Source organism: Panulirus ornatus, chromosome 6 (genome assembly GCF_036320965.1).
Source record: "Panulirus ornatus isolate Po-2019 chromosome 6, ASM3632096v1, whole genome shotgun sequence".
In the NCBI taxonomy this organism is placed as follows: domain Eukaryota; kingdom Metazoa; phylum Arthropoda; class Malacostraca; order Decapoda; family Palinuridae; genus Panulirus; species Panulirus ornatus.
Window position 1 is genome coordinate 8,222,989 of NC_092229.1, and position 17,349 is coordinate 8,240,337.

A 17,349-nucleotide genomic window follows, 5' to 3' on the forward strand; every position below is an offset into this window, starting at 1 on the left:
AACAGTAAGTACAACTGATATAAATTTGCTTCAGTTATATTAAGCATGCAGAAAGAGTTTTTGTACAGGTGTACAGGAAAAGATACTCTTTATAAGTGGTACTGTAGTATTGTATTTTGAGTAAGTACAAGTTGGACTTCTTATTTATGGACATAGTGCCAGTAGGTGATAATGATGGAACAATAATGGTAAAGGCTTAAATAACATACTAAAAAGAGGAGCCAATCTGAAAGGTTCGAAATTTCCATTAATCAGTTACTTCATGAAATAAACCTGATTTATTGGGCTTAATCTTTTCACATCATGACCTGTTGTTTATAAAGATTTACCCATTTTATCTCCCTGTATATACTGGAGAACTAAATAAACAGGTCAAGAGAATGATATCTGAACAACAATAAAATTGATTGATAAAATAAATGGAAAACAATTGGTAGAAATTTATGCATATACAAAAAAAGAAAAACAGCATTTTTGGTAATTATAGTGAAACACTATGGGCTACACTTCTGAATGAACATCTACAAAATACACTTCTGTATTACATAAATCTACTAACTCATTCTGGTATCACCTATCCATGGGTACTCTTTTGAAAGTTGTCCAATTCCACAAATTATATCAAAATGGCTTATTAGCATACAACATATGACATTTCAATTTATTCATTGGTTAACTAAGACTGATATTTCAAAGGCTAGACCCAGAACACCTTTAATAATTGTTTCACAGAAGTACCCAAGCTGGGAAACAAACGAGGTAAGAAACAGTTTTATGGAAAACTTGTGGCCCACCTGTGTCTCGAAACTTTTGGGGCATTGATAAAGAATAAACAAAATATTTATATATAGACTTTGATGGCATTACTTTTTCAAATTTTATAGTCATATACACATTCCAAGTATAGATGGGACACAGTTTGGTTGCTCTCAAGCACTTCATTGGTAAATTCTGACTCATGGTCATCAATGAAATCCCGTGAAATTCTTCTTTCATAAACAGATAACATTGGTGAAGCTTTACCCTGGCCACATGACGAGGGAAAGCAGAGTTCTATCTTGGCTTGAAATTAGCACAATAATTTCATGTGTTAAAATGTCTTACTCTTAACCTTACCTGCTATTACACTTTTTATAAGACACTGCAAAAGTATGTTGATAAATATAAAAGTGTTTGAAAAATGAAACATGTTGAATGTTGTGAGCAGTATCAGCATGAGCAAGCTCTGAAGCATCAAGTTTATATGAACATTACAAAAATATTTACACAACAAAGCAAGTGACAGCTTTTACCCTAATGAGCAACCAACAGTCATACTGATAACAATGATAAAATAACATGATACACTGAATTTCACAACTGTCACGTTAGGGAAATGAAGTTATACTCAACCATGACAACTGCAGTATTTTCTCAGTCTCGCCATTTTACAAAAACTATCATATTACCACCTCATATATATATCATTAATATAATAAATTGTTAACATAATCACAGACACTGTTATGAGTACATTACTGGATCATCTCTTAGTTGTATTATTACATGACAGCATTGTAATGCCATACAAAGCCAACAGCCAAACAAAACCCAAGCACTACAAGGGAAGGGAGTGGGAGGGCCGGAAATCCTCCCCTCCTGTTTTTACAATGTTCCAAAAGGAACTGAGAAGGGGGCCAAGTGAGGATATTCCCTCTAAGGCTCAGTCCTCTGTTGTTAACGCTACCTCGCAAATGTGGGAAATGGCAAATATGTATGAATATATATATATATCCATACTATTTGCCACTTCCCTTGGTAGCGAGTTAGCATTAAGAACAGAGGACTGAGCCTTTGAGGGAATATCCTCAATTGGCCCCCTTCTCTGTTCCTTCTTTTGGAAAATTAAAAACGAGAGGGGAGGATATCCAGCCCCCAGCTCGCTCTCCTTTTACCCTTTTAGTTGCCTTCTTTGACACGCAAAGAATACGTGAGAAGTATTCTTTCTCCCTTCCCAGGGATATATATATATATATATATATATATATATATATATATATATTTTACCAGATTTTACTTCCATGATGTTGCACTGCAGATGAAAAGCCACCTTTGATAAGGCTGTATCTAATTTGAGAACTTTCCACTTCTATGGAGTCTATTATCTCCTTGCTGTTGGATGTGCAGCCTTAGAGCTGAATGAGCTCCTAGGAAAGATGTCCTGGAGTAATTCCAGGATCCTTCAAGAAACGTGTTTGTTTCTGGTACTACCTCACTGAAGCAGGGGGTAGTGATGCTGTTTCCAGTGGGGCGGGTTAGTGCCAGGAATGGATGAAGGCAAGCAAGTATGAATATGTACATGTGTATACATGTATATGTTTGTGTATGTATATGTGTATATGTTGATAAGTATATGTATATGTATGTATATGTGCATGTATGGATATATGTGTGTATATGAGTGGATAGGCCACTCTTCATCTGTTTCCTGGCACTACATCGCTGACACGGGAAACAGCGTCTGGGGTAAACCATGGAAAGGTGTTTGTTTCTGGTGCTACCTCGCTGAAGCAGGGGGTAGTGATGCTGTTTCCAGTGGGGCAGGGTAGCGCCAGGAATGGATAAAGGCAAGCAAGTAAACTATATGGGAGGGTATTGATTGAGAGGGTGAAGGCATGTACAGAGCATCAGATTGGGGAAGAGCAGTGCGGTTTCAGAAGTGGTAGAGGATGTGTGGATCAGGTGTTTGCTTTGAAGAATGTATGTGAGAAATACTTAGAAAAGCAAATGGATTTGTATGTAGCATTTATGGATCTGGAGAAGGCATATGATAGAGTTGATAGAGATGCTCTGTGGAAGGTATTAAGAATATATGGTGTGGGAGGCAAGTTGTTAGAAGCAGTGAAAAGTTTTTATCGAGGATGTAAGGCATGTGTACGTGTAGGAAGAGAGGAAAGTGATTGGTTCTCAGTGAATGTAGGTTTGCGGCAGGGGTGTGTGATGTCTCCATGGTTGTTTAATTTGTTTATGGATGGGGTTGTTAGGGAGGTAAATGCAAGAGTCCTGGAAAGAGGGGCAAGTATGAAGTCTGTTGGGGATGAGAGAGCTTGGGAAGTGAGTCAGTTGTTGTTCGCTGATGATACAGCGCTGGTGGCTGATTCATGTGAGAAACTGCAGAAGCTGGTGACTGAGTTTGGTAAAGTGTGTGGAAGAAGAAAGTTAAGAGTAAATGTGAATAAGAGCAAGGTTATTAGGTACAGTAGGGTTGAGGGTCAAGTCAATTGGGAGGTGAGTTTGAATGGAGAAAAACTGGAGGAAGTGAAGTGTTTTAGATATCTGGGAGTGGATCTGTCAGCGGATGGAACCATGGAAGCGGAAGTGGATCATAGGGTGGGGGAGGGGGCGAAAATTTTGGGAGCCTTGAAAAATGTGTGGAAGTCGAGAACATTATCTCGGAAAGCAAAAATGGGTATGTTTGAAGGAATAGTGGTTCCAACAATGTTGTATGGTTGCGAGGCGTGGGCTATGGATAGAGTTGTGCGCAGGAGGATGGATGTGCTGGAAATGAGATGTTTGAGGACAATGTGTGGTGTGAGGTGGTTTGACCGAGTAAGTAACGTAAGGGTAAGAGAGATGTGTGGAAATAAAAAGAGCGTGGTTGAGAGAGCAGAAGAGGGTGTTTTGAAATGGTTTGGGCACATGGAGAGAATGAGTGAGGAAAGATTGACCAAGAGGATATATGTGTCGGAGGTGGAGGGAACGAGGAGAAGAGGGAGACCAAATTGGAGGTGGAAAGATGGAGTGAAAAAGATTTTGTGTGATCGGGGCCTGAACATGCAGGAGGGTGAAAGGAGGGCAAGGAATAGAGTGAATTGGAGCGATGTGGTATACAGGGGTTGACGTGCTGTCAGTGGATTGAATCAAGGCATGTGAAGCGTCTGGGGTAAACCATGGAAAGCTGTGTAGGTATGTATATTTGCGTGTGTGGACGTGTGTATGTACGTGTGTATGGGGGTTGGGCCATTTCTTTCGTCTGTTTCCTCGCGCTACCTCGCAAACGCGGGAGACAGCGACAAAGTATAAAAAAAAAAAAAAAAAAAAAAAAAAAAAAAAAAAAAAAAAAAGTATGAATATGTACATGTGTATATTTGTATATGTTTGTGTATATGTGTATGTATATTGGAAAGGATCACAATTTTGCACGTGATCAAGATATTCCTATGAGTCCACAGGGAAAATGAAACACGAAATGTTCTCAAGTGCACTTTCGTGTAATAATCACATCATCAGGGGAGACACAAGAGAGGATTATAACAGTCAGTTGATATACATCGAAGAGACGAAGCTAGGACGCTATTTGGTAAACATGTTTACCAAATGGCTTCCTAGCTTCGTCTCTTTGATGTATATCAACTGACTGTTATATTCCTCTCTTGTGTCTCCCCTGATGTGATTATTACACGAAAGTGCACTTGGGAACTTTTCGTGTTTCATTTTCCCCGTGGACTCATAGGTGCATGTATATGTTGATAAGTATATGTATATATATGTATATGTGCGTGTATGGGCATTTATGTATATATGCGTGTATATGAGTGGATAGGCCACTCTTCGTCTGTTTCCTGGCACTACATCGCTGATGCAGGAAACAGCATCTGGGGTAAACCATGGAAAGTTTTGTGGGGCCTGCATTTGGAAAGGGAACTGTGGTTTTGGTGCATTACACACGACAGCTAGAGACTGAATGTGAACGAATGTGGCCTTTTTGTCATTTCCTTATGCTACCTCACAGAGGAGGGGATGCTATTTCATGTGTGGTGAGGTGGCGACGGGAATGGATGAAGGCAGCAAGTATGAATATGAACATGTGTATATTTGTATATGTTTGTGTATATGTGTATGTATATTGGAAAGGATCACAATTTTGCACGTGATCAAGATATTCCTATGAGTCCACAGGGAAAATGAAACACGAAATGTTCTCAAGTGCACTTTCGTGTAATAATCACATCATCAGGGGAGACACAAGAGAGGATTATAACAGTCAGTTGATATACATCGAAGAGACGAAGCTAGGACGCCATTTGGTAAACATGTTTACCAAATGGCTTCCTAGCTTCGTCTCTTTGATGTATATCAACTGACTGTTATATTCCTCTCTTGTGTCTCCCCTGATGTGATTATTACACGAAAGTGCACTTGGGAACTTTTCGTGTTTCATTTTCCCCGTGGACTCATAGGTGCATGTATATGTTGATAAGTATATGTATATGTATGTATACGTTGAAATGTATAGGTATGTATATGTGCATGTATGGATATATGTGTGTATATGAGTGGATAGGCCACTCTTCATCTGTTTCCTGGCACTACATCGCTGACACGGGAAACAGCGTCTGGGGTAAACCATGGAAAGTTTTGTGGGGCCTGCATTTGGAAAGGGAACTGTGGTTTTGGTGCATTACACACGACAGCTAGAGACTGAATGTGAACGAATGTGGCCTTTTTGTCATTTCCTTATGCTACCTCACAGAGGAGGGGATGCTATTTCATGTGTGGTGAGGTGGCGACGGGAATGGATGAAGGCAAGCAAGTATGAATATGTACATGTGTATACATGTATATGTTTGTGTATATGTGTATGTATATTGGAAAGGATCACAATTTTGCACGTGATCAAGATATTCCTATGAGTCCACAGGGAAAATGAAACACGAAATGTTCTCAAGTGCACTTTCGTGTAATAATCACATCATCAGGGGAGACACAAGAGAGGATTATAACAGTCAGTTGATATACATCGAAGAGACGAAGCTAGGACGCCATTTGGTAAACATGTTTACCAAATGGCTTCCTAGCTTCGTCTCTTTGATGTATATCAACTGACTGTTATATTCCTCTCTTGTGTCTCCCCTGATGTGATTATTACACGAAAGTGCACTTGGGAACTTTTCGTGTTTCATTTTCCCCGTGGACTCATAGGTGCATGTATATGTTGATAAGTATATGTATATGTATGTATACGTTGAAATGTATAGGTATGTATATGTGCATGTATGGATATATGTGTGTATATGAGTGGATAGGCCACTCTTCATCTGTTTCCTGGCACTACATCGCTGACACGGGAAACAGCGTCTGGGGTAAACCATGGAAAGTTTTGTGGGGCCTGCATTTGGAAAGGGAACTGTGGTTTTGGTGCATTACACACGACAGCTAGAGACTGAATGTGAACGAATGTGGCCTTTTTGTCATTTCCTTATGCTACCTCACAGAGGAGGGGATGCTATTTCATGTGTGGTGAGGTGGCGACGGGAATGGATGAAGGCAAGCAAGTATGAATATGTACATGTGTATACATGTATATGTTTGTGTATATGTGTATGTATATTGGAAAGGATCACAATTTTGCACGTGATCAAGATATTCCTATGAGTCCACAGGGAAAATGAAACACGAAATGTTCTCAAGTGCACTTTCGTGTAATAATCACATCATCAGGGGAGACACAAGAGAGGATTATAACAGTCAGTTGATATACATCGAAGAGACGAAGCTAGGACGCCATTTGGTAAACATGTTTACCAAATGGCTTCCTAGCTTCGTCTCTTTGATGTATATCAACTGACTGTTATATTCCTCTCTTGTGTCTCCCCTGATGTGATTATTACACGAAAGTGCACTTGGGAACTTTTCGTGTTTCATTTTCCCCGTGGACTCATAGGTGCATGTATATGTTGATAAGTATATGTATATGTATGTATACGTTGAAATGTATAGGTATGTATATGTGCATGTATGGATATATGTGTGTATATGAGTGGATAGGCCACTCTTCATCTGTTTCCTGGCACTACATCGCTGACACGGGAAACAGCGTCTGGGGTAAACCATGGAAAGTTTTGTGGGGCCTGCATTTGGAAAGGGAACTGTGGTTTTGGTGCATTACACACGACAGCTAGAGACTGAATGTGAACGAATGTGGCCTTTTTGTCATTTCCTTATGCTACCTCACAGAGGAGGGGATGCTATTTCATGTGTGGTGAGGTGGCGACGGGAATGGATGAAGGCAAGCAAGTATGAATATGAACATGTGTATATGTTGACTCATGTTAGCTTTCTTGTTTACTCAGTAGTTAGAAAATACCACAATTTCTAGCTGAATTAAAGTTATGAGTCAAGGTAAAACAAACAGGGTTATAAGGATAAGTCATATTCAGGTACCTTAATTTATACCAAAATCCTGAATGGGTATGAGATTCTTCACCTTACTTTCAGAAGTACAAACAAAAGTTGTTGACCCAAATTCTGGTTAAGGAAAAAGGCTACAGCAAATTAGCATCCAGTGAGCAAAAAATTAAATCTATTCTTAAATATGTACATAAACAAGAATATCTTGAACTGTCACAAAATGAACATTTGATCACACAAAAAATGCCAACCCAAGGTTGATCACTGATTGATGCAATAATCATAACTTTCAAATTTAGAGCTGAAGTTTTTGTTACTCATGAAAATAAGGTATGTTTGTTAAAACAATCAAGGATTTTATAGTACTGAGAGTCTATGTCACTGGCCTCTCCAAAACAGAATATATTTAGTGCAACAGATGCCTTAGTGAAGAAGATGCTAATGGAAAGAGAATACTGCGATACCTGACAGTAAAATTTCTAACAAACTTTTTATCCATCAATACACACAAGTTAAATGATGACTGAAAAACTATACAACTTGGATGACCTCTTTGAACTTACATATCTGTTATGCACTCCTTTACGTAATATAATCCCACATTTCAAGTAAGCATGTCAAAATGTTTTATAAAACAGTAAACTAAAAATGCACAAAATTTTTTTGGGAAATCTTTTATGCTATCAAATTCCCTACCCTGCAGATATCCTCAAGATTGAATTTTAACTCTTTATGGACCCTTCATGAATCTGAAAATGATCAAAATGACAAAATTCGTAAATCTTGCAGTAAAATTAATAAAGTACCAGTCGGACATCCAATGTTCATGATTACTGAAAATGGAAACATAAGATTTTGAATTTAGAAACTGAATAATTCTAATCATATGACTTCTTAAAATAAGTGTGTCCAATTTTAAAGAACTGAATAAGCATCCAGGCATACTGAAATACCATATACATACCAATTTCTTGTTCAGTCAGCCTAAGAAAGAGAATTGAAGCACAATTATGAAAAAAAAAATCCCTTCTGAGGGAGACAGTGAAATTCCCTTACAGTGAAGCCTCATTATATCATAGCTAGGTATGTCAGTGCCACCACACAATGTCCAAGTTTTGTTACAAATCATGTTTTGTGATCATTTATGCTTATATTTTGGTCTGTCTTTTATGATGTTTGCACAGTATTGCTATAATATAATAAAGATACCTATACTCAAGTTTATTTATTCAAGCAGCACTTTCTCTTGTAGCCCTCTCCCTAAGCCTCAGACCTTTGTGGTCTATTTTACCATGTACTAGGTAATCTTAGACCAACCCACCTTCCTTCCCCATCCCTCTGGCTCCTGTATGAAGCTATGTCTCGGACCCATACAAAAACATGAAAATATGTTGGAACTATTCTTACCAAATTCTGTAATCTTATTAAAGTTTAAAATATAAACCTGTAATTACAGCCAGTTATCATTCATATGCTTATAATTAAATTGGAAAACTATTTGGTGAACAATGCCATATAGTTTTATGCATACTGCATTTACCCTGCAACACATTTACAATATTTACAGGTGAAATCACCACATTTAGAAATAACAGAGCAATATGGTAAGTTCATAAAATCCATGAACATGTAAAGGTCTTGGCTGATAGGCAATGATTCATTGCTTCAGATGACAGACCACTTTTATATATCTAGAGACCACACACTACCCTCCCCACATTGTAGCAAGCAACTGAGATGAATAATGTTTCCTTTAATATTACTATACGTGTCGTATAGAAACTGCAGCACGTGGTAATATCTTAGATAAGCAATTACTTGTAGTTTACAATAAAAATGCCATAAAGTATTGTAACAGAATTAATCATTAATCTCTTTTCTCAGTTTCATAACTTTTTGCTGGTTCCCCATGGTTGAATTTAAGTGCTGTATCATTTTTAGTATGGTGCATGTGGAGAGGGCTCATAATAGCAATGCTGCTTGCACTATTTCTTTGTGGAACCTGGGAACAATTTGGAGGTGGAAGGATGGAGTGAAAAAGATTTTGAGCAATCAGGGCCTGAACATACAGGAGGGCAAAAGGCTTGCAAGGAAAAGAGTGAATTGGAATGATTTGGTATACCAGGATCGACATGCTGTCAATGGACTGATCCAGGGCACGTGAAGCATCTTGGGTAAACCATGGAAAGGTCTGTAGGGCCTGGATGTGAAAAGGGAGCTGTGGTTTCGGTGCATAACACATGACAGCTAGAGACTGAGTGTGAATGAAAGTGGCCTTTTTTGTCTGTTTTCCTAGTGCTACCTCGCTAAAGCAGGGGGGTAGCAATACTATTTCCTGTGCGGTGGGCTAGCGACAGGAATGGATGAAGGTAAGCAAGTATGAATATGTTCATGTGTGTATTTCTATACGTCTGTGTATGTTTATGTATACGTTCATATGTATATGTATGTATATGTGTGTGTATAGGTGTTTGTGTGTATATATGTGTATATGAGTGGATGGGCCATTTTTTTGTTTCCTGGCACTACCTTGCTGATGTGGTTTGGTCACATGGAGAGAATGAGTGAGGAAAGATTGACCAAGAGGATATATGTGTCAGAGGTGGAGGGAACGAGAAGTGGGAGACCATATTGGAGGTGGAAAGATGGAGTGAAAAAGATTTTGAGTGATCAGGGCCTGAACATGCAGGAGGGTGAAAGGCGTGCAAGGAATAGAGTGAATTAGAACGATGTGGTATAACGGGGTCGACGTGCTGTCAATGGATGGGAATATATATATATATATATATATATATATATATATATATATATATATATATATATATATATATATATATATATATATATATATTCACATTTACTCTTAACAAGGTTATTAGGTACAGTAGGGTTGAGGGTCAAGTCAATTGGGAGGTGAGTTTGAATGGAGAAAAACTGGAGGAAGTGAAGTGTTTTAGATATCTGGGAGTGGATCTGTCAGCGGATGGAACCATGGAAGCGGAAGTGGATCATAGGGTGGGGGAGGGGGCGAAAATTTTGGGAGCCTTGAAAAATGTGTGGAAGTCGAGAACATTATCCCGGAAAGCAAAAATGGGTATGTTTGAAGGAATAGTAGTTCCAACAATGTTGTATGGTTGCGAGGCGTGGGCTATGGATAGAGTTGTGCGCAGGAGGATGGATGTGCTGGAAATGAGATGTTTGAGGACAATGTGTGGTGTGAGGTGGTTTGATCGAGTAAGTAACGTAAGGGTAAGAGAGATGTGTGGAAATAAAAAGAGCGTGGTTGAGAGAGCAGAAGAGGGTGTTTTGAAATGGTTTGGGCACATGGAGAGAATGAGTGAGGAAAGATTGACCAAGAGGATATATGTGTCGGAGGTGGAGGGAACGAGGAGAAGAGGGAGACCAAATTGGAGGTGGAAAGATGGAGTGAAAAGGATTTTGTGTGATCGGGGCCTGAACATGCAGGAGGGTGAAAGGAGGGCAAGGAATAGAGTGAATTGGAGCGATGTGGTATACAGGGGTTGACGTGCTGTCAGTGGATTGAATCAAGGCATGTGAAGCGTCCGGGGTAAACCATGGAAAGCTGTGTAGGTATGTATATTTGCGTGTGTGGACGTGTGTATGTACATGTGTATGGGGGGGGTTGGGCCATTTCTTTCGTCTGTTTCCTTGCGCTACCTCGCAAACGCGGGAGACAGCGACAAAGTATAAAAAAAAAAAAAAAAAAAAAAAATATATATATATATGTACATATTCATACTTGCCTGCCTTCATCTATTCCTGTCACTACCCTGCCCCACAGAAAACAGCTGTACATGGAAATTACTGTGTAATATTTTTGATATGCACTTTCTGTGAGATATACTCTTAATTCTAATTTGTAAATAAATAAGGTTTGTTTACACCTGGCAGGCAACTTCGTTCCATGAGTGCTGCGATATATTTGTGGGTGATGTAACAAGGCTTCTCTGTACTGTTACCTTCTTGCTTGTGTTGAAGCAAGATAGAGTGCTGACAGTGACTGGACCTAAACCACTAACTGAGCACTTAATCTAAAAATATTATCATGTTTAAGTAATCTACTGGCCTCATAATGTTTTTTCTTATTTTTCAAAAGAAGATTTTTGAGATCCAGTACTTCATTGGTTTACTGTTTATGTTAGAACACTCAAATGTTGTTAAGTACTTTCCAAATTATGTACTCCTAATATAAGTATCTAAATAAAATCTGACATATGGTAGTCAATAAAGATACAAGACTGCAAGGTTGCTTTACAAACACAGTATAGTAATGCTTTATTTCATTATCATTACTCCATTCCCATTTTATTGGGGTGGATCAGGTACATACAGCCTCTTCAAAATCACACACATATATCCTCAACATGTGTTACTGTGAAATATGCACTTCTACACTCATAAAAGTGCCCCTTACTTTCTCACTTTACACCCCAGACTGATTCATCCGTTGAGAACAACATTTCCATTCATATCACCCCATGCACAAAATTTTTCAATTGCATCCAATCCCCAATCATTCTATTAATATCTTCATCTTAAATATCTCTAGACTTTATCAATTCTTTCATCACATCTATCCATCTCTTTTATAGTCTACCTCCAATACTTGTGCCTTCTGACTTTCATCCATGTACCTTTCAAACAACTTACCATATATCCATCTTGCACCTTCATTCTTCAATCTATCTAGCCCCATGATTACAACTATCTATCTATACTGTTCTTATTTTAGACCTATACACACTTAGACTTTACATCCATGCTACCCATCTAAATAACTGACACCCATTCCCTTTGGGAACTCCTGCAAGGAGGTGGCCATGGCAAAAGTCTCCATAACTGTTGAATTCCAGTGCCACTTCATAGCCTTTAATCCCACACCCTTAACATGCCAATAGCAGAGGGCAACTCTAGTGCAGTGTTTTCAGATTATCCTACCTAGTGTTCTTACCAACCATTACTACCTAATGTGTGTACGTCGTATTCCTGCCTAATGTTACAACCTACTACTTCTACCTAATGCTCCTACTTACAACTACCTAATGTGTACACCTAAAACTCATCTAATGTTCCTACCTACTCCTATCCATTGCTCCAACCATTTTGCCAAAAGGCAGGGCTAGCACAAAGCACTCACCACAGGAAAATCTAGAGTTGTGAGGAATGAGTTGTGTGAGTTAAAAGAGTTGTCAACTGTTATTTGTGAAATGGAGAGATTGTATGTTTGTGGACAGAATACCATCAGTCCACATATGGGTAAGGCAAAAAGAAAGGACAACTACCTGGGTTAAAGGAGTGCAATTTGACAACCACAATCAACAAGTATTCTTTCAAACAAATTAATAGCACACTCTATGCTTAAACTTTTTTCATTTGCCAGAACTGTCAATGCACCCCAATTTTCCCTTTTGTATGAATGTACTTTCAAATTGAGCTCCTTCACCACCATCCTTACTAAATTTTGCTCCCAAGTATTTAAAATCTTTGACTCCTTCCAGTACATCACAAGACAAATTGATCTTCCAGTCCGTTTTTTTTTTTTTTTCAGAAACTAATGTCTTGAATTTGCATTTAATTTCAAAACCTTCCTCCAACATATGCAACTTTTGTAACCCTTCTGATTTAGTTAGCAGCACAGCATCAACTGTATACAGTAGAAGTGGCAACTTTTATTCTGTTTGTCCATGGTTAAGCATCATGCCACAATTACCCCACCTTACCCTCATCTCACATAATGCCTCAACCATACAGATATCAAACAACCATGGTGACATCACATAATCATGATGCCTTCCCACGTTTACTTTAAACCATTCCTTCACACCACCATTTACATTCAAACATTCACTTCTTTGATCATACAAGCTCTAAACAGCATTCATGTCTTCTCTATAATATGTCTTTTGTAAATCCATGAATGCTTAATATAACCTATTTCACTTTCTTTTTCATCCACTACATGTCTAACTACAGAATTCTGATACACAAACCTTCTATTCATATACATAAAACATTTTCTGTATGAGTATATATGATCATGCTATAAGTATAATAGTTTTGTAGCAAATACCTTGTCCAATATAATAAAGACTTATTCCTCCATAATTCTTATTCTTACTTTGATTCCCTTTTCCAGATAATAGTAAAATAATAAGTGATTGGAGCGTGATTTGTTATATCCGCGAGGGGAGTGAGGTCTAGCCAGCTTCGTGGATTGAAAGCATGGGATGTGAAGGTCTGGTTAAAACATGAATAGCTTGTTAGGTATGTTATATTTGCATTGTGTACGTATGTTATATACATGTTTAGGCCGGTTGTGCCATTTCTTTCGTCGTTTCCTAGCGCTCTCGCAACCTTAGACCACAAAGTTATAAATAATATTAATATCTATTTAAAATTTATATATATTGTCTTTTGTACCAAGCATGAACTATGCTTCTAACGCTGTCATCTCCTGCATACTCCATCTTCGTCGTTAAAGTCATTTCTCCTTACTCCTACATGATCTTTTCCTAATGTTTTTACCAGCATGCTACCCCCCCACACTTATAAACTATGTCCCATAATGTATATACTTTCACTCCTATGCATACTCTCATTCATCTTCCAGTATAGCTGATTATTATTTCTAAAATCAATGAATTTTTCTTCCAAGATCCTCACTTACTTTTCTTTCTTCACAAATGCCATCATTTTAAGTCCTGTTCAGAAATTTATATCCTACATTCTGTCCTCAATAATCTCTCTTTTTTTTTGACATATTTAGCTTCTAAACTTTTTTCAACTCTCTTAAAGCTTAATTCCACCATGCTGTACCTGTTATTCCTCAGCTAATACATGATTGACTGGACACCTCCCTGGCAGCCTCCAATAAAGTAATCTTAAACTGTCTCCACAGTACATCACTTTTCACTGAACCTCTTCTAGAAGGTACATTTCACCCTTTCATTTCTCAACTTCAGTCTTACTCTTTTTCTTTTTCTATTTTTTTTCATATTTCTTGTCTTAAACTAAAAAAAAAAAAAAAAAAAAAAAATATATTACTATCATATGATCTGACAAACTCCTCAACCCTCTCTTAGATGGCGCATCATGCACACTGCCTTCCATTTTCCTTCATAGCAAACATTTAATTATGATCTTGTTTAACCTGTCCTTTCTGTATCTGTACTTTGCATGTATTTATGTTTAAAATGTATTTGCAACATTCATGCCTGCTTGTGCAAACAATATCAGAAGATTCTGATAATGCAGCTCATTCAAAATACTGGACTAGTTGAATTTTTGCTTTAATTTTCATGTTGATGAAAACTTATCATTTGACAGATGTCTATTTTTCATCTAATTAACTGAAAGCACATTTTTAAATAAGTACAGACAACCAGACTCTCAGAGAAGGAGCCCTTGCTGAGATAATGGGGAAAAGCATCAGCTTGACTAAACATCCCAACAAATAACACTGAATAAACTTTAAGAGTTCAATTTCGTAATGATGCAATGTCAGAGGTTTAGCTATTGCCTCATAATATACCCTAATCCTAGTCCATACACTGAAGAATTTATCATCAACAGACTAAAAGAAGTCATCAGGCCAGGATCCATAATAGATATAATACTGCTATAATACCCTACTATACCCTGCTATAATATCCTACCTTTCTGTGTTATTCCGTCTTCAAGCTGCTGAGAAATGTTTACAAAGCAAACATTTAGAATTACCTTAAAGCTCACAAAACTATGTAAACATCATTTATAATTATTCGGAATGAACAAGAAATGACAACCAAAGCATTCTTTCAGTTACATCACTGCTAAACCTTTTGCTTACACAGTTTTTCATTTAAAATGTTTTTCTCTTTTTCATATCAAAATAGCATTGGTTTCAGGATCATCATCAGATAAAGAATTTAAACCAGCTAAAATATATTTGTCTAAGAAGTGCTATGTTGGCATTTTGAGACCCACAAGGTATATGTTTACAAATCTTACATTTACATGACTTTCCAATTACTGGCAAGCTAGATAATTCTGTACTTGCTTGCTGGACTGAGTAAACTCTGCACTTACTCTGAAATGAAACCATCTTTAGAGCAAGCACTAAAGGCCTTCCCACATTTCTGCTGACAGAACCATCTGATGGTGCCACTACATCATACTGATAACAACAGAGTGGAGCTTCAGTCAGGTGCTGGATGGCCACAGTAACATACCCATATGCAGGTTAGCAGGGCTCGGCGGCAAGGGCGAGCCCTGGGACAAGGGTGAGGGTAGCATCAGGAGAGAGAAATGGGGTTGTAACGCATGATGCGGGCCAAAAGTAGCCACAGAAGTGCAGCCACCAGGCAGGTGACCACACCACCCCAACCTAAATCCAAGGACCACCCAGTCTGGAACACTCGTGCAGGGCTGTACTCTGGTGTGACCTGCAACAGAAGAAATAAGAGTCACATCTCAACTTTTTTTTTTTCCAAAAGAAGGAACAGAGGGGGCCAAGTGAGGATATTCCAAAAAAGGCCCAGTCCTCTGTTCTTAACGCTACCTCACTAACGCGGGAAATGGCGAATAGTTTAAAAGAAAAAGAAAGAAATCTCAACTGTGGCATTATTTGAGTAAAAGAGAGAGAATCACATAGCAAACAATAAATCCAACTACTGCCCCACTGCTCTCACTTCTGCTGTCTCCAGTCTTCAAAAACTCTCCACAATTCTCACATTCTCATATTTAGAATGTTATTCCCTTTTTGCTGATCACCAGCACTGACTTTGCACAGCATCATCTACTGATGATCTATGCAACTTACCTCAGGTACTCCTCTCTTACGGATTTTGGTAAAATTTTTGTTGTAGTCTGTGATATCTCCAAAATATTCGTCTGGGTGTGGCATTAGTCTTTGTTTCCTAAGGATTCTTCCTTTGGTCTTTCTGCTTCTCTATGTTCCTTAATACATCATTCCTCTCTGGCCATTCCATTGCAGTGAAAAATCAGCTTATACTTTGGACACAACTGCTTTTCCTGCCTTGGTGATTTAGCATTAATTGGCACACAAGCAATCTAGCTGCCATGTACTGTACCATGCGATGAAATCAGAACCTATCATCCACAACCAAGCTCCACAGAGGTTCAACTTTACCACTTCATATGCCATGGTTCATCACATGCAAGTCACTTATCCTCTTGAATATTCAGGCTCTGATACCCCAAAACCTTCCTTGCTCTATCCTTACATCACTTTCTTAGTCTCCTGCTCCCCTATCCTCATTCCACCTCTGACATGTAGATTGTTTTGGTCCAGACCACTTCAGCACACCCTGGTCAGCTCTCTTGACCATACTGCATTGACTGCCATACCTCTCCTTTGTGCTCTCATACTTAAACAATGAACCCTCTTTAAATTATGTATTGTCCTCTGGCATTTCTTTTAACAGTCTACCCTCTTCTGGTCTTTAGCATTTAAAGCCCAAGAGTCATATCCGTATAACACTGTTGGGATTACTGTGCATTCAAACATATCCAACTATGTTTTATCTTTCAATAGCCTCTCCTTCCACACACTCACACAATGCACTCTGTGAGTGTGTGGAAGGAAAGGCTATTGACTTACTTCCGCCCAACTGTATCATCTGCTGCCATGTCCACTTCAAGGTGCCTAAATTTAGCCCTCCACTTCCTCTATGTCCTCCCTATTTAAACTAATGCTTCAACAAACCCATCTCATCCCCTTGTTACACTTTATTACCTTACCCTTGTTCACATTTACTCTCAACTTTACCCTTCTACACCCTCTTCCAAACTCTGTTAGAAGTTTCTGGAGTTCCTCTCTGGAATCTGCAACCACAGCTTCCTCAATTACAAACAGCAACTGTTCCACCTCTCATGCTCCCAACTCCCAGTGTACCACAGACATGGCCCTCACTCTAAGATCACTGTATTCACCTCCCTCACCATTCTGTCTATAAATGGATTAAACAACCACCTTGGCATCACACATCCTTGACACAAACTAACCTTCGTAAAGAACCACTCAATGCTCCTCACTTCCTGCTCACACATTTCTTACTCTCCACAAAAACTCCTTTTCACTTACTTGATATATTCATAGTACCTTTCACAAGGCTTCTATGTCAATCCTGTCACATGCTTTCCCTACATCAATAAATG

The 17,349-nt window shown here is 38.5% G+C and overlaps 1 protein-coding gene across 3 annotated transcripts in view; it reads right to left on the reverse strand.

Moving 5' to 3' along the window:
- Nucleotides 1-13,766: 13,766 nt before the first annotated feature.
- Nucleotides 13,767-17,349, reverse strand: part of LOC139749044 (uncharacterized) — a 119,588-nt gene continuing 116,005 nt past the window's right edge. For all 3 annotated transcript variants that reach the window (XM_071662462.1, XM_071662461.1, XM_071662460.1), the window contains exon 6: nt 13,767-15,614. In XM_071662462.1, coding sequence (XP_071518563.1) covers nt 15,465-15,614 — 150 coding nt within the window. In that variant the 3' untranslated portion in view covers nt 13,767-15,464. The remainder of the gene's footprint in view (nt 15,615-17,349) is intronic.